This window comes from Solea senegalensis, linkage group LG3, assembly GCF_019176455.1.
Source record: "Solea senegalensis isolate Sse05_10M linkage group LG3, IFAPA_SoseM_1, whole genome shotgun sequence".
NCBI lineage: Eukaryota > Metazoa > Chordata > Actinopteri > Pleuronectiformes > Soleidae > Solea > Solea senegalensis.
The window spans coordinates 14,140,370-14,163,611 of record NC_058023.1 but is presented as its reverse complement, the minus strand read 5'-3'; the positions used below and the strand labels follow the sequence as shown (position 1 = coordinate 14,163,611).

General features: G+C 39.8%; 1 protein-coding gene across 10 annotated transcripts in view; it reads right to left on the bottom strand.

Moving 5' to 3' along the window:
• The window catches only part of LOC122766826 (multiple PDZ domain protein), a 42,278-nt gene that overhangs the window by 4,117 nt on the left and 14,919 nt on the right, over positions 1-23,242 (bottom strand). The window contains exons 16-44 of one of the 10 annotated variants that reach the window (XM_044022020.1): positions 22,930-23,115; positions 22,472-22,681; positions 21,276-21,434; positions 20,839-20,991; positions 19,237-19,581; positions 18,606-18,717; positions 17,483-17,681; positions 16,677-16,718; positions 15,391-15,498; positions 14,902-14,982; positions 14,621-14,798; positions 14,367-14,477; positions 12,959-13,045; positions 10,828-10,887; positions 10,500-10,565; positions 9,688-9,871; positions 8,550-8,746; positions 8,333-8,424; positions 7,540-7,618; positions 7,095-7,157; positions 6,267-6,413; positions 5,974-6,073; positions 5,679-5,824; positions 4,906-4,989; positions 3,581-3,774; positions 1,123-1,270; positions 952-1,038; positions 307-403; positions 34-197 (exon numbers count right to left, since the gene is read on the bottom strand). In XM_044022020.1, the coding sequence (XP_043877955.1) occupies positions 34-197; positions 307-403; positions 952-1,038; positions 1,123-1,270; positions 3,581-3,774; positions 4,906-4,989; positions 5,679-5,824; positions 5,974-6,073; positions 6,267-6,413; positions 7,095-7,157; positions 7,540-7,618; positions 8,333-8,424; positions 8,550-8,746; positions 9,688-9,871; positions 10,500-10,565; positions 10,828-10,887; positions 12,959-13,045; positions 14,367-14,477; positions 14,621-14,798; positions 14,902-14,982; positions 15,391-15,498; positions 16,677-16,718; positions 17,483-17,681; positions 18,606-18,717; positions 19,237-19,581; positions 20,839-20,991; positions 21,276-21,434; positions 22,472-22,681; positions 22,930-23,115 (3,879 nt within the window). Of the gene's footprint in view, positions 1-33; positions 198-306; positions 404-951; positions 1,039-1,122; positions 1,271-2,014; positions 3,387-3,580; positions 3,775-4,905; positions 4,990-5,678; positions 5,825-5,973; positions 6,074-6,266; positions 6,414-7,094; positions 7,158-7,539; positions 7,619-8,332; positions 8,425-8,549; positions 8,747-9,687; positions 9,872-10,499; positions 10,566-10,827; positions 10,888-11,893; positions 11,984-12,958; positions 13,046-14,366; positions 14,478-14,620; positions 14,799-14,901; positions 14,983-15,390; positions 15,499-16,676; positions 16,719-17,482; positions 17,682-18,605; positions 18,718-19,236; positions 19,582-20,838; positions 20,992-21,275; positions 21,435-22,471; positions 22,682-22,929; positions 23,116-23,242 lie in introns of those variants that run through there. The other 9 variants (XM_044022019.1, XM_044022021.1, XM_044022022.1 and 6 more) reach the window with 9 other exon arrangements.

The following is a 23,242-nucleotide window of genomic DNA, read 5'->3' as shown; positions in this document are numbered from 1 at the left end:
AGGTAATTGAGGAGGCAGGAGTCATCCTGGTACCTTGAGCTTCTGTGTCTGAGCGGCCAGGCCAATGGGATTCATCATGGCGATGAAGATGGGTATATCACCCAGAGGGCTGCCCACACCACCTGCTATACTAATCCCCAGAGAATCATTGGGCCCTTTAGTGAGCTCCACCATTCTGGTGTCCTGATGCTCTGGTGCTGAGGAAGTCAAAATGAAGACATTAACATGTTGTTGTTCACAGTGACATGGCTTGAAAATGATTATTATCTGTTTGTTACTTTACGGTTGCAAGATATGGACACTTACATTCCTGACTTTGGCCTATTTTGTCAGGGTTACCAGGAAGATTTGCGGAGTCTAAACAGGACAGAGAGGCGACCTTGGAACTTCCTGTTTCACTCACCTGAAACAAAAAACATGTAGAGCTGTTTTCTTTCTCTGTTCTAGATAAATGGTTGCCATTCTACATTATCAGTCAGTTCTTTTCCATGCACATTTCAGTGCTGCTATAATTCTAACGTACAAAGACTTGCTGGGAACTGATTAACTGAAGTGTGTATGCCTCTGCTGTGCATGGTGGCACCATGTCCCCTTTGAGAATTAGGTGTTTCTTAGTTGACCTTTTTCATCACAGACAACACAAACTTTAGCAGCTATTCCATAGCATGTCAATTACCATTCTAGGTCTTTATACCATCCACATACCATTGTCACTGTCATCTTATTCTTATTCTTCTATGTACCACCGTCTATTATTTCTGGGTTAAAGGTGGGGACTGGAAATTGTAAGGCATGCACAGAACACTGTAGCCAGCTTGAGTCTGACATAATTCATTGTACAAGCTCAAATGCACTTAACACATATCTTAAAAGTCCAAAAAGACCAGCACAATGATTATTTTTTTCACAATAACGTCATGATTGATAGATGTTTAATGAGTGGTCCATTACCTGACTACTTTGTGACAGTCGTCTTTCAGAGTGGAAGGGACCGGCTTTAAACCTCCCCACCTCCATTGTTATGGGCCCCACGCAGCACTACAACACAGGCATCGTCTTATTTTTGATCTCGTCGTCAAGCACAGTTAAAAGAGTGTTTTATTCGCAGCAGAGTAGATCTACCTTCAGTAGTGCGGCCACGGCCTCCTGAGTGGCCGACCTGACGTCCTCCCCATTGACTGACAGGATCTGATCTCCCTGCGTCAGTTGCCCGTCAGTGTCCACCAAACCTCCTTTCACAATATCAGACACAAACACTCCTGTGTCATTCCTGGTGGGGTGGCACAAAGAAAAAGATTACGACAACGAAATGACACTTATATTATTGTATCAGCCTCTGCATTTATCATATCATCATATTATTGTGAATGTTTCTCCACTAGCTGACCTTCCCCTCCAGAAGTTTGCACTAGTTATATACTATTGATTCAACAGTTTCACATATTTCCATTGGACTGCTAGACAAGCACAGCCTTTACTTAATGGGAAACCACAGACAAACAGCTGGTGAAATGGAACATTACAGAGCAAAGAGTGTTTTTCACCCCCAACTGTGACCTTAAAAAGTGTATTTTCCATCTCAGATGCCTACATGGATCTGAACACTTTGCATTTTGTCAGACCAACTTAGAATATACTGAGCCAGCATGAGGAGTATGTGTTGGAACTTGTTTGCTTGATTGACACGTGTTTGTATCTACCACTGATCACTGTGATGATTCACTTGCTTGTTCCACTTCTGCACCATGTACGCTTTTAAAGCTTAGACCAAACTTAGGTTGAGGGGTATGAGTGGTAACAGAGAGGTCAACACGGTCTGTGTCTTTGTTTCTTCTGATTACAGAAATCTGGAATCTTAACCACGACGATGATGATGCCTTTTTAAAAAAGACACAACTCAACAACAGATGTTGTACAACTGATGTGCCAATCTCCACGTGGATGAAGATACAACGAAAGCTGGGAGGCAAGGTAACTTGATCCTCCTCAGTTTCCCACTGCCAGAAATACTTGGCTGTCACAGAGCCTCACCACTAACTACAAGCTTGAGCTTTCCATAGGAGAGATTTTTGGTTGTCTCTTAGGTTACAGTTTTTTCTCTACAGCTGTTGGTTTCCAATTATGCAGCAAAACTACTATGACGGACACAAATAAGTACAGCTGCATTAAAAGTTTATCTTTCACCCCAAAACCTTTTTTGTCCTGTAGTTAAATTCAGTTGCTCTATGAGAACCCAACACAAAGCATTTACAATCTTAAAACAACAAACCACAGAAAAACAGCATAGGAAATATTCAAAGACACATTATCAGCAGTATACGTGCATGTACAGCCTGCATAAGCCATTTCTGACGTTTATCCCAAAGGTGAGATCAGTCACTCCACACTGAGCAGTAGCTACCTCATCCTGTGGACCAGCAGGCCTTTTCCCACATGTGCCTTAACCCATAAATGCTCCGCCAGAGTAAAAGCCTGAGTTGAGTTTAATGTATAAGACAGTTCCAGCTCATGTCCACGTCAGACCTCTATGAATCATTATGAGCAGTTCTCATGGGAGCATTAGAAGTGACATAACTATACACAGTCAACATGAGGTTTCAGCTTTGTCTGTGACAGTTAACTGGGGTCAGGATTGCCACTGAAAATGACTAACATGTCTGGTGAAATGCTGACTCACTCCTCATTTTCCATGACGTTTTACATGTTAGTAAAAGCAGCAGTGTTTTGTTTTTTTTACAAACAAATTTCACCGCAGTTCAGGACATTGGCCCTCTGTGGTGTTCATATTTCTGTTTCCCTTTGGGAATTTCTCTGAATCTAAAAAATATCAAAGTAAATCCAATTACAGTTGTAATGCTGATTAAGCCTATTAGCGTCATAAGACTCTCTGTAATGGTCAGTATTGTGGTGTTTAGCAAGAGCAACATTGCTCTAGTAAAGCAAGACGGCTGCAAACAGGTTGGAGTATGACTGAAACACAAACAGGCGCCCACAAAAGGTTTCAGAAGAGAATTTTACAGCTCAAAAAACCTTGTTGTTTAGCAGTTGGACAGACAGGAGAAAAGCCTCTTGCCCCTGCAGCTATATACAAACAAATGCTCCCTCAGTCAGGTCTGATAATATTGCTTGACATAGGCTGTTTTTAGATGAAGGACACATACAAAAAATATTTTACACGGTTTCTGTTCACGCAGACTAAACATAGGCATAATAATAAGAAAACCACTAAACGCTATGCACTGCAGCTTAAAATGTAAGTCAAGATGATAAAAACAAATACAAAAGGGCAGTCGTGACTATATATAATTGTCTGCGTATTAGTCTACTTACTGTCACTACTCTATATTTAAATTTATGTTTTCAATGGTTACCTTACATTCCGTGATCTGCATTAAAAAGAAAAAACAGTGTTTGGTTGTTTTGTTTTTTTGTACATAATATTTAACACATTTACTACTATATTCATATGTAAAGCTTATTCAGCACTGTAATGAAGATTCTGCTCGACATTAATATAGGTGGACTACACATTAAGCAGTAGAGCTTAGTTAAAAATAATAATAAAAAAAAGCTCCCTCACCTCCTCCCTACAATACTGAGGCCCAGGCCCTGACCGGGCTTCTTATGTAGCTCCACAGTGAATGAGTCCCACAGGTCCTCCTCTTTGTACTGGGCCTCGTCCCTGTAGACCGTCAGCCGTACCCTCTGCGGTGTCTGCCGCAGCACATTGATGGCTTCATCATGACTCGCTGCGCGCAGGTCGATACCGTTCACCTGTGATGAGATATAGTTAGATAATTATATATATGTATATATATATATGTATATTTTTTTTAAGTGTGCCAGGAATATGCAGCTGTTCCAACCCGAAGCAAATTAGTGAAGGTTCATTTTAAATTAATTATACGAAATGTCTTGAGCACATTTCCATCTTTGGGCATGAAGCAAAGTATTGGGCTCCTGGAGCAGCAGAGAACTATAAAAAGCAATACAGTCTAATTTAGTGCAAATAAAAAGGATTTTCCTATCACCACTAACGTCACATTTTCTGTTGAAACCCAAACTGCTGAGGTACCACTGGACCATGTCTAAACCACAGGCTGATGTTAGAAAACTTCCATTCAAGTTAAGCGAAGCAGCGTTCCCACTAAACCAAGAAGCTCACTGTCCACTCTTTTTTGACCACATTAAACAGAGGAAATACCTCATTAGCTTTTGCCATGGACATGCATAAGATTTTTCCCATAGTGGCTGAAGGCATCACTGTGGGCTGGGAAACTGTTCTTTTCACTTTCCATTGACCCTGTTTTCTAAACACAACAGCTTGGCTCTGGGACAGAAATGAATTGTAGAGGGTAATTAAGTCATAAGGTTAAGGGTGTGTGTGTGTGTGTGCGTGCGTGTGCGTGTGCGTGCGTGCATTGATGTGTGCCTTTCAGTTCAGGTCTCTTGATCGTGCTACCATAACTAAACTCCTGAGCTCCACCCCTGCCCTCCCTCTGTGACAAAGCATGAGGTCATATGGAGGGCAAATCCAAGTTGAGCTGCGATACTTACCTTGTCAATCCTCAGTATACATACAGGATTTATACTGGAGGTTACTTCCCCCTGACTTATTACTCAAAAGCACTTCATTCTTGAGTGAATTGTCTTGCTAACTTGTTTCAAGTGTTATACTTATACTTATAGATATAAAGTTAGATTTGAAATGCCAAATAGTAAAATTACTTGGATATACAGTGTTATCATTTCTCACAGAGCTTTGTAGTTTCTAACCATTTAATAACTGACTGAACTTTGAAACCCAAGCTTTCAAGTTGAAACTCCTCAGGCAGCCACGGCTCAGTTATTAAAAAGCCTCTTTTCATCTGGGTCATAAGTGATGCTTATTATTCCATTCCACACCTCCAGGATTTGGTCTCCTGCCCATAGTCTGCCATCTTTGGAGGCTGCCCCCTCTTCATAAACTTCATGGATAATGATGGCCCCCTGGAGAGGAAGAGAAAAAACGAGCAAATAATTATGGCAGAGGAGAACAGGGGTGAACAGTCACTGTTTACACACAGGATATAAGAGGGATACTGAAAAGTAATTGAATATGTTGTACATGTTAGATGAGATATTGCCTTTAACAAAGATGTGTACATGTAGATTTCTATTGAATTTGGAAGCAGACACACATTATTTTTGGATTCTCGGTGTGTATGCTTCTGACTTCCAGCGTGAGTGTCGTTTGGGGTTCAGAGGTTACATTCCAGGGCTGGATATTGTCTGCTGTGGCCCAGGCCAAACAAAGAGCTGCTCTCCCAAGCCTGACTGAGCAGACAGAATAGATGGGCTGAGGAGAGGATGGCAGAAGAGGAGGAGGACGACTATGACAACATAATTTCCTACATTCCTGAGCCGCCATGGCTATTTCAAACCTGGGTTACACCACCACCACAGTGTATGTGGGTGGCATCATGGGTGTGACACAGTTCAGTCACTTCTCTTTTAAACACTTGTATATTTTCTACGTATTTGTACAAAAGACTTTAAACAGCAACCATTTATCATCAGTGTTTGTGTTTTAGAGATTATCTATGAGTAACAGCACTCCCTTCATATCAGCAACGCTCTTTCGTAAAGGGATACAGCCTCATTAGCAGATCTGTATTTCTTTATTTTTTGTTTCCTACCAGCAGGGTGTCACAGCCTCCCACAATGCTGAGGCCCAGGCCTGTTCGGCCCTTGGAGATGTCGATGGTGGTCTCACAGCCGGGGATGATGGGACAGGTCGCCGGGTCACAGGCCAGAGTTGAAGGGGTGGAGGAGCGACTCAAACCTAAAATAGAGAAGGTAAAAGAAGGAAATTGGTTTAGTTGTCTAATATCAATAAATCCAATATTTATTAATTTTCCCGCATGAGAAATTAATTACACATTAGCCACTGTTAATTAAACGCATGTGAAGGAAATCTGCAAATACACTCACTAGTGATTGTTTCTGTCTCTGTAGGGTTCTGTGTGGCTGTGGTGGTGCTTGGCAAACTGGTGATAACTCCATCTGAGCCACCCCCATCCTGGCATGAGGACTATGGAGAATGGAGAGGAGGAAGGAGAATGTGGAGAAGGTCAGCTTCACAGGAAATGTGGCTTTTCTCATTTGAAAATTGATGTGGCTGGTGTTATTATTAATTCTAATTATGCCAATACAATTGATTGTATTTGGTCTTTATTGTCGTAAAAGAAATTTACAAAAAAAAAAACATAAAAAGAAAATTAAACCTTTTCTTCAGTGTAGTCCACCACTGATTCACCATTCACAGCCAAGAGTTTGATTTCTGGTTTGATGCAGCCCTCCTGCAAAGAGCAGATCAGATCTCCACTCTCAGCATTTCCCTCAGCAAAGGTGATTCCTAGTCCATCATCCTCCTATGATAGAAAAAGACCAGCATGAGTTCACAAAAATGCCAACCCAATTAAAACAAGACTTGCCCTTCCTACTTGATAGAGAGGCTTTTAAGGGATTGTGTGTTAAGTCAATGACGCCACTGTCATGTCCAGATTCTGTAGCTTATTAAGCTAAACTTCCCACTTGTCCCTTTTGTTCTTTTTTGCTTTGTATCCTGCTACAGTATGTTCACCTGGCTTTTTATTTAAAAAAAAATCATGATACTCCCTGCTGAGACGTTTCCTTCAACCTAAAAATATTAGATCTGAAATGAATTTCACCATGAACAGTTTTTCTGTAGAGGTACGGCGCTGCTTCGTAATTCAAATGTGATATTTTTCTGTGTCTAGTCTCTTATTTTCTTGCTATGCACAAAGCAGAAACCATAAGTGGTCCTTTTATTTTTCAGGGAGGTGCTCTTCTCCTATTCACAGTTGTGTTTATTCAACCTTTTATTCAACAAGTTTGTGTCTTTTCTCTGTCTTGACAGCTTGTCAGACTTGACTGCTCCTGTGTGTGTTCCCTCTCCATCTCCCTGTCACACTCTACTGACTTTTTTTGTGAACATCTCCCTCATTACCACACTGTCTCCAAGACTTTATTTTAGTATTGCGACACTGTCTCACGAGTGACTCGTGTGTAGGAAGAAGATTGTATCTCACCTTCAAATGTGTGATATGATGGGCATATTTTAAAGCATCCCCGTTATCATCAGCTGTTTCCGGCTGTAAGGAAATATACAGTAGTTAGTACAGTATGAAGTAACAAAGTGAGGCTTGTGTGTTGGCTGGATGGAGGGGAGTACACGACTGTGTCTACACCACTGATTGTGGTTTTTGGTTGCACACAGCCATGGAAGGTTGGGAACTCCAGGACCACACAAAGTGACCTTCAGTAGGAAACAATGTAAACAATACAGGAGCACAACGAAGAGTAGAAATAGACTTTTATTGGAGATTTAATATTAGTCGTGGTTTTGTGTGACTGTCAAAGTATTTCACCAGCTGGAACTGTACTTTTTAAGATCCCCATTAGTTTGTCTGTTAGAGAACTTGCCTGTGTGCAAATGTATGTTACGTGTGTGTGTGGCCATAAGTGAAGTTGTACCTCAGTGTGGGGCTCCACTGTGTCTCCCTCTCGCTCTCTCACAGGTCCCACAGCCATCTGGTTCAGCGCCTCTGTGTTCCTGTTTCAAAGAGTCATAATTCTTGTAAATCATTGTTCCTGTGCTTCGTGACAGACAAGTAATGGTTTGCATCTGCTGATCAGTGTCTCTTTTAGTGGGTCAGGAAAAGGATGTGCGCTAAGTGTGAGGTTATGTAGTGTGCTGTTTGGAAGAGGGTTAAGATGGGTTAACATTATTTGTTAGAGGTGATGCATCACCTGAACTTTATACAACAGGAACTACGTTCTACAATATTCAAATTCAAGAACAAAAATTAAGAGTTTAAAAAACATGTTTTTAAATAAAATGTTTTTAAAAAACATTTTAAAATTAAGATTGACTGTTTTCATTATGCTGTCTTTCTTTTAATGAAGATATGCTACAAACAAAAATGTGTTAAGTCGGTGAATCCTACTTTAATAATATTAAAATTACAAAATCATTGACAAACTACTTGATTAATCCTTATTAGACAACAAATACTTTCCTGTTTCCACATTAACAAGTGGAATACACTAGAACTAAATGGAATAACTAAATATTGACTGAATTACTTCACCTCCAAGTACAGTGCGTCTTCTGTTGAGTAACAATAGCTCCCTCTATTGGATTTTTTTGAACATTACAACACAATTATTGGGCTTGTGTCATGATGTTATCCCTGGAAAACGTAGTAGCTGATGCCATGGGAATATGTTCATGCTTTAATAGGGAGAACAAGTTTTTTTTTTATACCTGACAAAGATGATTTTGACTTTGGATGGAGAACTCTTGATTATGGAGGATGCATTCTGGTGACTATGGCCATAAAGGACTTGTCCATTGATCTAACAGAATAATAACAAAAACAGTATTATTGCTCACTTAGACACATAATAAAAATGCAGTAATACAATGATTTGATCAGAGAATTATATTCAAATGAACTACTTAAAAACAATACAAAAATCACCTCCAGCAGCTCATCCCCAACAACCATACGTCCGTCCTTGCCAGCTGCCCCATTGGGGTCTATTCCCACCACAAACACACTCATGCGAGCTCGGTCTCTGTTCCCCGCCAGGCTGAGGCCCAGGCCCATCTTTCCTTTCTCCAGCTCAATCATATGTAGGACACCTGGGAGGCTGCCATAGCAGTGGATCACGTTCTCTGAAAGACACAGATGGAGTCATGGCATACAGATGTAAAGCGAAAATGATTCTGGAGTGCCAGATTTGTCTCAGTCATGAGGTTGCATATTAGTTCATGTAACTCAAAAAAGGGGCTCTGGTTTTTTGTCAGATGCTTAGGCAGAACAACCTCATGTTCATTTTTACATGTCAGATGGGTGAATTTATTTTTGCGTCAGTTCCACCTTCTATCTTTGTCTCTATTGTTCTCACTCAGGTCCCTTCTCTTTTTCTCTCCACCTCTCCTGTCTCTGGTGTGTTAGATAGCTCTTCAGACCAATAGGCTTGTGTTATTCTGGGCTCCCTGCCACTGTTGAACCATTCCAGTCCTGTACTAATCTCCACAACTCGCCTCCCCGGGCCCAACCTCATCAATCTTAACCCCGCAGGATGGGCCCCGTTTCATCCTTTGTAACACACATACACACAAGCCCCAGATGTTTGGAGGCTGGAAGTATGTCTTTTATGCTGATAGCCTGAGATGAGTATGACCTGCTCTCCTTGAAGCAGAGAGTCTATCCTACAGTTGACATTACAGCGTCTGCAGGATGCTAATAGTTTAATTGGGGCATTGTGTCCTTCAGGTTTTGCTGAGGTACAACCCCCTCAAGCATGAGAGTCCTTACAATTTTATTGGAGACTGAATGAATGGATTTATAGAGGCAGAAGAAAGATGTCATTTGGCTGACCTCTAGTGGCAATTATGTGACATAGCACTCATGGCAAGGCTATAAAGTAACTGTCCTCATAATTGACTGCACTTAAGTGAAACTTCCGTGAGTGTACACTCAAAGACGTGTTTTTTTAATTTTGTAATACCGAGTTAACTTATCATATGCCAGTGTGAATATAAAAAATGCAAAAATAAATTCCACACCGAATATCTCACGACACCCTTACAAATGGAGTAAATGAACTCACTCCAGTTGTATCCAAACTCATCCTCCGCCTCCTCTTCCTCCTCTTCGTTCTCCTCCTCTGCCTCAGCAGGTCTGCCAGGAATCTCTGTCAGTGTGTCTGTATCAGTCTCTCCCACATGGGGCACCACTGGCAGGGGGAGGACAGTGCTGGTGGGAGATGCCTTTGCTGCTTCGCGCTTTGCCGGCTGTCACGCCACAGATGGAGTTGGAAAACAGTTTATTAGTAAAACTTACAGAGAAAGAGAAAGATTTGACTCTGCAATTAGGTTTGAATCGACTTTATGTGAGGTTTAAAGAGATAGAAAGCCACATGAGAGCTGCTGATGTAATCAGAAGCCATATGCTTGCTTTCCATCAGATTCATAACTTTGGGAAAAATAGGTTAATTTCAGGTTGAGAGATAAGTTAAACCTATGTAATATCAGAATGTAAGGCAAAGAATGTACAGCCCCAAACAATCATACAGTTACAAACATATTCAATCTCATGTATTTACTCTTGATTACATTTGTATTTCTAATTCAAACATTGACTATTCTTACCTGAAAACTAAGAGCAACACAGTCAATTTTGATTCATATTACAAATCAAAATCTAGGACAGAACAAATAGCAAAAGACAAAGGTTGTACAGATTTGACAAAAGTGCACAAAGGAATTCAGCCAAATGGAGGAGGTATTAGGATATGCACAAGTGTATGCACGTACACCATGTTAGATAATCCGATACATGACCTGTACCACAATATACCAACCGATGTACATGCATACGCAGGAAGGAAAAGTGGAAAGCACAACACAGAGACCCACAAACCTTAAATGGGGTAGGAGTGAAAGGGTTAGTTGGGGAGAGGCGGAGGAAAAGTCTACTGTCACCCTCCTACAGAGAAAAGACAAAGCAACAACTTTAGAAGACAACACATACAGACGTGACAGACATAATATGTCCATGCTCCATTCAGGTGTTTGACCATATCACGTGCAAGGAAAAAGTTGAGCTCAACTGCTTAAGAAAACACCACTGTTTTTGTAAACTTGGTCGTTCATATAGTGAGCAACACATTCGGAAAGTTGGCCATGAAACAACAACAAACCCAAAACACTGATACAAGCTGTTAGTAAAGGCCAATGCGAATACAAACCTTGTCCTTGTCCCTTGTTACAGCTGCGGCCCTCTCCTCACCAGAGTCTGTTATCAGTGACTGTGGTGCACAAGATGACATGAAGTTAAATCACCATGCTTGAGATCAGACGGCCAAATAAGGAATTTCCAGTTAATTTGTGTCACGCACAGAGGGAAAAATCCCTAATATTCACTTCAGTGTCACTAGATAGTGAGACATACTCTATCATTCTGCTGCATACTGCAAAACAGTAATCCTATAAATATTAATAGGCTCAGACAGTCAGAAGTGTTGAATGTTTAAAAGCAGCCTCATGCAGCATAAGCTGTATCATGAAAAGCCATCTGTTTTTTAATGTTACAACTTCTGAAGAAAAACACACATTTCTGTTTCTTTCAACAAACTTGAAGCTTGGCAATTCCAGACTGAGAACTGACCCACACACACACACATACACACACACACACACTCGACCATGCCAAGACACTGAACATGCACCACATGTCTGTCCAAGCTTGACCATTGTCTCCTTGAGATTGAGCTTAAAAGGTTCTGGCATTCGACTTTCGAGCATTTTGAAAAAAAAGGATACCGCAGTTTATACTTTTGCACATAATATCCCCTGTCTTATCAAGTTGTTATTTTCATTCTTGAAAAATTGTGCCTTGGGGCAGAAGGAAAATAACAAGCACTTACAGTAATAGCCTTTAGTGTCACTTAACTTTGGGTCACATAGGAAAACACAGTGTGAGAAACATAAATACTTGTGACATATGCTAACAGATGAGGAAAATGGTGGGTTCGATGATGCAAAATAAACTCATACAGAAGCAGAACTTTTACAATATTTTATAAAAGGCAAAAGTTTGGATTCTCAATCTTAATTATTTAAACCTGTTTGAATAAAATGTAAGATACTGAATTAACTGATGTTGTAAAACTACATACAATCTCACATCAATAAAAATTCTCGCCTTCACCCTAATGGCGAAGCTAATTTTCAGTACAGTTTTCACAGCACAGGCTCAGTGAAAGACACACTACACACAAGCAGGCAGACACAGACATGGGGTAGCTTTCTAACCTGAGGGAGGGCAGGAGCTAAGTAGGTTTGATTAGTGCAGCAAAGGCTCGACCCACGGTGGCTATTTAGCTGCAGAAAAGGCAGGGGTGGCTTCAAAAAGCAACACACAGGATTAACAAGCTGACAACATGAAGGATTTTTTTTTAAACAATATTGAGTCTTTTAGAATAAACTGAATCAGAGACCATCCAGGGGAAAAAGGGGGGAGAGCATGGAGGACAAATTCACCTTGGGTTTTATTTTAATGAGGAACCATTAAAGCAAGGACTTTCCTTGAAGATAGCAGTTTTCCTCTGTATCAAAAAAAGAAGGAGAGCAAAGCTTTTTTTCCTCTGAAACATTTTAACAAAATGTTACAAAGATTCTTCCTCCAGGCTTCTGGGAGATTATTTATTGCTTGCAGAAGAGTGATTTGAAATTTGAAGGAAAACACCAAGGATATGCTATTATGCTCCCAAGTTGGCCCCCTGTGGCTGCATTTAATAATGGCACAAGTGACCTGTCTACATCACCAGATATGAGATGAGATCTCATGAAAAAACATTTTTCATACTATTCCATCTGTTGTTATGAACCCATAGAGGCAAAAGCAATATCCATATTTGCTCCTCCATAGTTTAGTTGATGATAGAACCAAAACAACATGTGGCGATGAAATTTCCATAAGCCCTGTGGTTGGAATGCATCAAGAATCTATTGTGGATGCCAGTATGACACACCTTCACTTACTGGTTATATAAAATATTCACTTTTGCCTCTGACAAAATTGATTTATCTACTTACTGGTATGTTTCACGAAAAAAAGAATATTGTAGGTCATGTCATTGCTCTCGTTAATAAATGTCTGGATATTAAAATAGCCTTCACTTTTTCTCCCAGAAGGAAACTCCAGATCCAGTTTGTCAGTATCACGCACACATCAAAAGATGCAGTTAAAAAGACGGGCTCAGCTGAGAGATGGAATGAAAGAGAGAGGAGGCAGGGGAGATAATGCAACACAGATTAAGTGTAATGGACAGCTGATGCAACAGAAATAACAGAGACACAAAGAGAGAGACAGATTACCTGACGTGTGCGATGCGGCATGCATGTAAAAGCAGCGGAGCGTTTCTCTAGTGCAGGCGAGGAAGCTGGGCTACATAGTGACTCAGGCTGAGAGAGCAGTGTGGAACATTAAAGATGGAAGTTTGAAGGAACTCAGAATGTATTAGACATTTTAAAATTTTATATACTACTTGTTTACTTTCTTGACACAAGTTAACTTGCTGATTGTGAATTCCAGTTTGTGCTCCCTGAATCTAACAGGCTGATTTAATGGGCAGATATGAAAGTGGTATAAAATCAATGTCCTTCTGACTATTGGCAAAGTGGAATAAGCCGAGCTGGCTACAGTGCATTGAAAAGAAGCAGTAATATTGTCAAATAATATCCTAATCAAAATAATTTTTCCACCTGAATTATGAAACAACAGCTAACGTAAATTGTATCCCAGGTGGTTCCAGGTGTTATTAATATTTGGCCACTGTCATAAAGATTCAGCAGCAGATGCCGGTGTTGTGCCAGGACAAACATCCCAGCTTTAGAATGTAGCAATATGAGAAAAAGCCTGCAGCCTGTCAATGCAGTCAGCACTTTTCCACGAAAACCAAGTCCAAGACAGTAACATAATGAAAGGAAGGCTTGTAATGAAATGGAAATGCAGACGCTGTTGTTTTCCAATCACAATTACATCATGTCATCAGCTTTAACATCATAATGACACACTTGAATCTCAAAGTTGTCCATTTCAGCTACAATGTAAATATTTGCTTTTAACTTTGCATACTGGGAGGTTCTAGGGCTGGTTTGTTAGAAACAGCTTCCTGTAATCTTCACGATAACAAACAAACAAAGCCTCAATGCCACTAAAAAACGAAGTCAACACAGTAAAGTGATTCTGTATGAAACAAAGTCTTGAATCTTCTGCATGTCCGACTACATTATGAGTTGCTACAAGACTTAATGAGTGTTAAGGAAAGCATGCAGGGATATTTCACAGATAACAAGTCATGAAAAGTGATTGACTATGAAGAGATCTGACACTGGAGCTGAGCCTAGAAAAGCCCCAGTAGGAAACTACTTAGTCATGCTTTAAGAGCCCGAGGGCACCTTCAAACAACAAACAATGTTGTTAAGACAGTGATTTACCATGAGTGTTGCATTTATTGGTTGGAATTGACTAATATTTTTAACGTGCCATGCAGGAATTGTCGTCACTGTCATAGATTTTCTGTCAGAATTAGAAATGGCAAACCAGATACTACATGGTTGTATATTGAATCACTTAGTTTTTGAAAGTGCCCTACATGGTCTGTGCAGATACACTTAAGCTTTACTTGAGTTTATAAAAAAAAGCTACAATGTGAGGAAACTGTGACATTTAGATTACGAGGTAGTTACTAGCAATTGGTTTGACACTATTATACAGGCTTACCCTGGGCCTGTGAATAATACTCTGTACCAAGAAGGAGACTGGGTTGCCTGCCCTGCGTATAGCCTCCACTGCCTCCTCGTGACTTGCATCTCTTAAGTCTGCTCCATCCACCTGATGAACAGATACAAGAGGAAAAATGTTTTTTCTCATTTCTACTTTTGAAGAAAATCTGATCATCTCAAAACCATGTGAAAATATGTCCTAAAAACTCCCTCAGGCTTAATATTTAGGTGCAGTGACTTGAATTCCTTTACCTCAACGATCCTGTCTCCAGTCTTTAGGGTCCCGTTCTGTCCAGCAGGACTGTCTGCCAGGATGTGTTTGATAAAAATCCCTCTCATCACCTCTCCATTACTCAGGCGGCTGCCCATCCCTCGGCCTCCAACGATACTAATACCCAGTGACTTGCCTGGCTCTCTGAACAGCTCCACTCTGAAGGAGGTATGAGCAGCATTTTCACTCTGGCACTCATTTGATTCCGTTAACTATGTCATGTCTATGTCAAAAGCATTCCAAACAATGTGCATGTGCTCACTTCCTTGGCTGGTTCCAGTTGCTGTAGGAGGCACTTTCCTCTCCCTCTCCATCTTCACGCTCAGGGAGGTTAGGAATATCTCTACATAGTTTAGAAAGGGAATATTTTTTTTAAATGTCCTGATGTAAGTGTTTATGAAAGCACTTATATCAAAATTATAGCATAAAGACAGCATGTGGAGTTTTTAGTCCACATGTGGAGCTAGTTTACCAGTGAGTTTATTTGGCGTGTAATCTGACACACAGAGGCGGCAAACACTAAGAAACACAACAAAGCCCAACAGGGGCAGGAAAGAAAAAGTCTGAAAGCTAGCAAATATGCAACATTTCTAAATTAAAAAAGAACATTTGGCACAGATACAGTGTTTTTGGATGAGATACATCATAAGAAAACCACAAAGCAACTTTAAATAAAGCTTCTCGTCAGTTGACTGACATAATACAGTTTACACTACATGCTAAATTACAATAGCAGAGCGTGAGGACATACTTTGAAACTGGAACTGGTGCCAAAGCTTCTCTGGAAAAGACGTCCACTTGTGCCTGCTCTATGCTGGACTTGTACTCCTCTAGATACTCTGCTGGAACATATGTAATGCTGAACATACACACGCACGCACGCACACACAAACACACACATGCACTCATTAGAGTCAAATATTTCTTCAACTAAATTTAATTTTAGACACTCCATTACCCACCTTCGTGGCAACTATGCTCCTGCCTACTCACTGAACCCACATGGAAATTTAACAAAAATAGAGAACCAGCATCAAGTATAAGCTGGCATGAAAGCAGTAAATCTACCTGCTTTTTAAAAGCTTATTTCTATCAACTCAATTACATTTAACTCAGCTGAACTCAGCAAATCCATTCTCCACAAAAAGCAAGATGTTAGAGAATTATATATAGCCTCTTGCCATCTGATTGTTTAAAATGGTTAATTAGCCTATTAATGCCTGAGCATATCACGCATATCTAGTGATGGACATGCAACATGTGCCAAACTTGAAGGACATATGTTATTAATTCATGAGTGAGTTACTAATTCATGATAAAAAATGAACCGAGACCTTGATGACAAAACGTGACAACCACTCAATGTCCCGTTTCCAAACAATTCAGAATGAAGCAGATTCTGAAGGGCACATTAATGTGTCTGAGCAAAGCAGACAGATCTTCAACAGATGGGTTGATTTGGTTTTTCAAACATGACAGTATGTGGACAGAGAGGAGAATGAATCTTGGTAATATAATGAAATAGATGAGTCACTTCATTAAGAACGTTACAACATGCGGTGAGAGACATGGCACAGCTTAAATACCAATGGTTTATGGAAAACAGTGAGTTGAAAATGGTGTGTTAGAAATGGCATTTGTGATATTAGTCACACAAATAAAAGAAAATAAGTTCTACAGTAAATGAAGTACAACAACAAAGTGGAGCAGTCAGTCAAGATTTATCCAGATATTATTTTGTTGTTTATTTCTGTTGCCACAAGGCAAAATGTGGTGGTGGTTAATATTGGATTTCAGTATTAACCATTGTATCTATAATCTATAAAATCGCATCTTCGTCAACTGAATTTCAAACGTAATTTTTTGTTTGTTATTTTTACATTCTGTACAGAGCTGACATCCTCATTCCTTGTCTGGATAAAACTCTTCAACAGACTGCAGTGAAGCCCAGCAGCAGATGGACAGAATGAGAGGAAGGAAACCAAGATGGCAGCTTGTTGGAGAAACACCACCAGGGTGGAAGTTAGTCATACTCACACATAAAATGGGCACAGATCGTCCTCAGGTGAACAAGCAGATCTAGAATGTGAAGAGTCGGCTTTTATGCACTGATGCTAACATATTGCCATGTTGAGGTGAGCAAGCAGAACATGGGAAATGATCAATCATAGGATTGGTAACTGCTTTGATTTTGAAGTTAAGTTAGTTAAGTAACAGATTAATTCCCATCTTATGGTCTGCATTTACATTTTTTAAAATGTTTCTATGGTCTTGTTACGATGGAACTTAAACAGACCTCTTTCCATCATCCAGTGTATTGAAAAAAAGAAAGCCAACAGAGACCTGAAGTGTATAAGTATGTACCAAACAATACAAACATCAACATGTACTGTTTGTAGTATTTGCAAACAAGCAATCCTGCTGTAATTGGGGTGATGGTGAGGTCGTCAAAATAGATGCCAAACACTGAACAGCTCTGAACAGGTCTACTGCTTTATGTGGTTAAACTACAGAGGGAAATCAAAACATCATTTTTTATTTCAACAGACACAACAATCACAAGACCTTGGTATTGGAACCATAAATATACACAGATGCCATATCCTTGGTCTCTGATATCTAATTCCAAGTGCAAACATGAACATCAAAACAGGCTCTGGTTGTGTTTCTGGAAAGAGAGGTTACCACCTGCGATGTACTCATGTGTGTCAGTAAAAGTAAACTAAAATTAAATCAGTCCAACAAACATAAAGGAGAAGGACCAATTATTATGTGTTTAATCATTTAACATTATATAACACTACACTGGTTCAAGCATAACTGATTTACTAACTGTCTCTTACCCCAGATCTGGTCCAATGAGAGAGTGTCTCCGTAGCATGGCCCGAGCCTGGACGTTGGTCAGGTTGGAAGTGGGCTCTCCATTAATTGCCAGAATGAGGTCACCAACACCAAGACGCCCATCACGGCTAATTGAGCCACCATGAATGATACTGCGGATCAGCATCCCCAAGCCATCTTTTATGGCGCTCACTGTCATGCCTTCAAGGTAGATCACAAATATTTGTTATACACTAATCACAGATTCTGAGCTGAAAAGATCACAAATACCATAATGGAGCAACTGGGTTGTTGTTGTAAACTGTACTCCTGATGCACACACCGTGTCACCATCTTTAGAGACTCTTTCATTTATGAATGAAAATGAGAAATCAGCAGTAGTCTCAGTTCTGACACAAGGACATTTTCTCATGTCACAGCAAATAACGCTGTAAACTTTCTCAGTATTCAAATTAGGTTTTCATATCACTCTCCACAGACTAACTTCAGAGTGTGCCATAATATATCATGAGACCTGTCTGTATGAAACTGCAAAATAAAACCAATTTTCACTATACAGTTGGGAGACGACGTGATTGAAGCCGTACACGTAGTTTTTAACTCCCTTATACAGAAGCACAGTATGAGGGAGTTACTTTGCAAAAATCATAACAGCAGTATCTTCTGTTTAAGAGTGGATTTGGATTCCAATTGGTGATACAAAAAAAGGGGGAGACTGCAAATACAAAACCCAAACAATATAGATTTTTATATAGACTATTTTATTTGACCACCAAACCTTCAAATAGCACTCAAAAGCAAACTGAGACGCTGCTTCAATAAGCACTGAGGCTTTAAACACTGCCTTCATAATACCTTTTTGCAAGCTGAAACTTAGTATTCTTGAAAATAGTTGCCGCCCCATGGGCAGGTTTTGAAATGCAAATGCCCCATATAGATATAAAATGACCCTTTCAGGCAGGAAAACAGCCACAAATATTTTCTATCACTTTGCATTTCACATCTGGCATTCAAAGGAAAGGCTGAATATGCCTCTCAGTCCCCCAGCCTCATTTACACTTCTTTGAAGGATGAGAAGATGAATAAAACGCACAAATAAAAGAATGTCAAGAAATTAACACAAACCGAGGCTGGAATTGCCCTTGACAACTGTGATAGTCCTTTCGAAATTGCTCCCTGAAGTCAGTACTTCCTTGTCACCGTCTTCTGCTGATTGTTTCACACCGGCCTCCTCGTCCTTGAGGATGATATTTATCACAATTATTCATGAAAGTAAATGAAAGCCTTGGTGTGTATTGTAAACAAAGCACATGCTTAAAACTTTTTTTTAAATATGTATAAAACAGTAAAAATGACAAAAGCCTCACTTTTGAGTGAGCTGTTTAGACATTAATGATAGAGGAATTATATAAGCACATAGCCATTTCTTCTATCAGAATGCAAAGTCCAAAAGGACTTTGCTGCCACAAAGAATTACAAATTATAAAATGTTTAATAATTTGGAAATACTCATTTTTGTTTTTGTTTTAATTTACTAAAGACATTTTTTCTGTCATGGTGACAAACCTCACCTGGTGGCCAACTTATAGATTATGCCACTACACATTATGGGTAGTTATGATATATCTGTAATAATTGGTGTCATCTGAGGAAGACTGACATCTGATCAAAAGCTGTGTCCTCTATTTAAGTTTATTTTTGTGGCAACAGTTGACGTGTGTGGTTAGATGTTTTCATAAGAAAGTGCGTATTTTACCTTCATCAGAATCTCTATGTCTCCAATATCTCCAAAAGAGATGGGTGGTTCATTTTGGTAGTGGCTGGATTTCATAGTTTCCTCTTGTGCATTGGATCTGGTCCCTATTTCAGCAAACGGGCTGTATGAGTTTATACCCTCCTCTGGTTCTTCTGTGGTTGTGGGATGAGTCAGGTACTGATCTGAACTGCCAAATATGGCATTGTACGTCGGGGTGTGACCTCTCAAACTCGGTGGAGAGAAAGATGCTGGTTTCTCTGGTGAGAACGCTTGAGTATTCTCTCCGAAGCTGGACAATGCTGTAAAACAGGGATGCTCATCCAACAAGTCCAGGCGAGCTGTCAGCTGAGGTAAAACAAAGCATAGCAGGTGAATGAGCGTTCTCCTCTGTTAGTCAGACAATTGCCCAACAGGGGGAATCTATCTTACTCAATCCCCACCCGGCCGTCTTTGAAATGAGCCATAGAAAAGCCATCAGTGGTCAACAGAGAATAGCAGAAATTACTGGTGATCGTGGGAGCAAAATGCACAAAATGTAGTTTCATTAAAACAACATTTAAGACTTTATTACAGCCAGACTGGCTAGAACTAAATTTCAGCAGGCAATTCCCATTAGGGGACAGAGCCGAAGTATGAATCTTGAGAAAAAGTCAACATATGCAAATATGTAAAACACGAGGGACTCGATAAGCAGAGAGAAGAAGTAGAGTAAAGTTTAATTTTGATAAGGCTATATATTTGGGACACAATTTAAAACACTTTTAGGTATTAATGCAAAGGTATCATCAAGGTCAAGCATGGTTCAGGTCTATAAAATAGTTTATAGTAAACTGTATTTTTGAAAAACTGCAATTTGGTATGGAATCCATATATCATATAATGTCTACAGAAAAGCATGAGTCCAAAATGCAATGAAAGCAATGCTGTTTTCAATAAGGATGGATTTGATTTATTTGTCTGGTTAAATTCAGCAGTCATTTAAATAATTTTATAAGGGCACAGTCTTTCAGCGACTGGAGCACAGCCTACGATCTATCTGAGCAATGAGCAAGAAGAGCTGTCATCGTTTCATTGACAGTGATTTGGAGGCTGACATTGTGAACTCACTATACTTTATTTGATCTTAAACACCCAAGTGAACTTTATATTGCCATTCTATAAACATGGTGTTGTATTATATCATCCATATACGCTGACCTTTGGTTAAAATGGAAACACAGACACCCTTAGGAAAAAAACTTTGTGTGGCTTTTGCTCCTTGTTTATTTTCCTTGTCATTTAATATCCATTTGGGGAGTTGCTGTTTTTGGGCCACCAAGAGCAACAAAGGTAGCCCTAGCTACAACCCTCATAAAACAACAAAGTCTGTAATGCTGTTGCTGCTTTCACAAAATACAGAAACAAAACATTTATCATGACATTTTGGCTCTTGATGGAAGAAAAAAACAAAAGAATAATGACTACATGCTTTACAGCTCATTTGGACAAAGGGCAGTTACTGTTGCAGTAAGATTTAATGAAACAAGGGAATAATTTCAAGCTGTGCTCCACTTCTCTGTTTTCTTTCATTCCAGTGTGGTATAAATAAAAACGTTTGCTTACTTTAGGTGTGGAGGAGTGCAAGTAATCCAGGTCCGTGCTACAGCTGCTGCCATGAAGAGCAATCATTGATGCTTGGAAGGTGTCGTCTTCAATCCCAGAGTAAGTATGATCTAACACCTTGTCATCACATAAATCTGTTTCACTGGTGTCAATCTGTAATATTGAATGATAAAATATCAGGAAAGAAAAATTGCCTTTGTCAATGACAAAACGGTGAACCAGTCAATCAATGAACATTGCTCACAATAAACAACATAGTAATACAAATGTCCATCTGATGTCTTGATGGTCAACAGTTGGATCATTACAATCTAACTGACCACTCTTAAATAATTAGTAGGCAAATGCAAATTTATAATGGAAGCCACAATTTGTTTAGTCCTTTTCAGGAGATGTTGATTGATTGATATTTCAGTTTTTCGCCAAAGCTAACTAACCAATGCAGGCTCTGCTCGGTAAACGATGCCCTCAGTCAGATCTTCTTCCTCTCCTTCTTCAACCAAAATACTGTTGAAGTCAAATGAATGGATGGTGGATGATGATGTTATTTCCTGCTCACAATATGAGTGTGGCCAGTGGGAATATCCACATATTCCCTAGGAAAGTGGAGAAATACTTTCAGTGTCTCCAGCTTTGTTATTTGATTTTTTTTTTTTTTAGTTTTTTTTTTAAATTACCAAATCAAGTACAACTAAATTAATATGGAATAGAAAACAGATGTTAGGAATTAGTGAGGATTTGAATACACTAAAATGTAGTGTTAAATGACAATCTTGCAGTATACTTCAAACTCCACATTCCCAGTTTGGTTGAGTAAAATGAATATTGGCTGATAGATACTGTATTGGAAAAGCAGGAAGGCATGTTGGAGGATTACACTTGTCAGGCTCAATTCTGAGAGGCCATACAACAAAATACCCTTCTGAAGTGCATTCCTCGTCCTGCAGGAGAGCTGGATAACTCCACAGAGGCTTCATACAGCTCTGTAATCCAGCTAACCTTGGCAGCCCAGAGGTCTCATTGTGTAATACAGTGGCAGATTCACTACAACAGCTCTAAAGCTAAAAGAATGCAAGCACTTTTGTTGAGAGAGAGAAACATCCTGAACAAAGTGTTATGAGTGCTTGGAGCAATGAAAAAGCCACTGGAATGACTTAATATTTTGACAGGTGCCCCAGTGTGTTCAAATGTACCAGCAGGGTTCATGCTCTTGGAAAATCCAATCACATAGTAATATGAAATGAAGAGCAAAGAGCATTTTCGCCTGGTCACCTCCTCTGAAAGAACAGTGGGTGGAATGCTAAACCATGCAGCCTACCTCCACACTTTTTCCTGCATGAAAAATTCAAGCCCATGTAAGCTGAACCCTCATGACTGGTTACCAAGTTGCAAGAATGAATATATAGAGTAAGACGGTCTGACTCATAAACTCGCATATACGCGGTGATAAATCCGAGGCATGTTGAACAAATTGTACAATAAAAAAACAAAGGCATATATGCCACTCTTGGTGAACCTGAACAGATGTGCATACAGTACACTCATTTCTTTACCCCTACACACATATCACATTCTGCCTTGAACATGCAGACAGGTTTAAAGCAAAGAAAAAATAGAGAACACTAACGCTTACAGGCAGTGGTTTGGCAACTCCTATCTGGACCTTGCCGAGCTTAGCCCCCTTCAGGGCCTGGACGGCATCCTCCAGACTGGCATCCTCCAGGTTGGTGGAGTTGACATATATAAGTCTGTCCCCTGGTAACAGTCTGCCATCTTGCTCAGCCACACCGTCAGGAACCAGAGAACGAATCACTATCACTGTCTTGGAAGGATCCAGTGGGTCCTGTGTCCAAGTCAGTCCAGTAAAGTTCAGTTAGAAGAGGTTACAAAGTTGCAAGATAATCAAAGGAAAATACATTTATGTTAGTTAGCTTTGTAGAGATTGTCATTTTTCCAAAAAAAAAAAACTACTACAAAACATTCTTATGAATAGGATTTTCTGAAATTATGATCTAAACAATACAGATAGATGTGTTGAAGAAAATTAATAAGAAAAAAGTGAAACACTAAATTCCCCCTTAAAATTCCCACCTGGTAGTCCAAAATACTGAATCCTAGTCCCCCTTCTCCTTTCTCAAGCTCGATATTCTGGATCTCCAGCTCCCACATTGCCAAAGGAGATCCAATTGCATCCTCTGTCACATTATCCTGTACCGTTGTTGCTGTGTTCACCTCTGGGTCTTCAACAACCAGTACACTGCTCAGGTCTTGTTGTTTCTGCAATAGAAAAAAAAGGTGAGGAAGTCATGCTCTAACAGCGTGGATTTCACTCCCCACGATAGGCTGCTACCCTCAAGTTGTGTTTTTGGCTCAGCTTTCTGGCAATAGATGCAGGGGAAATATC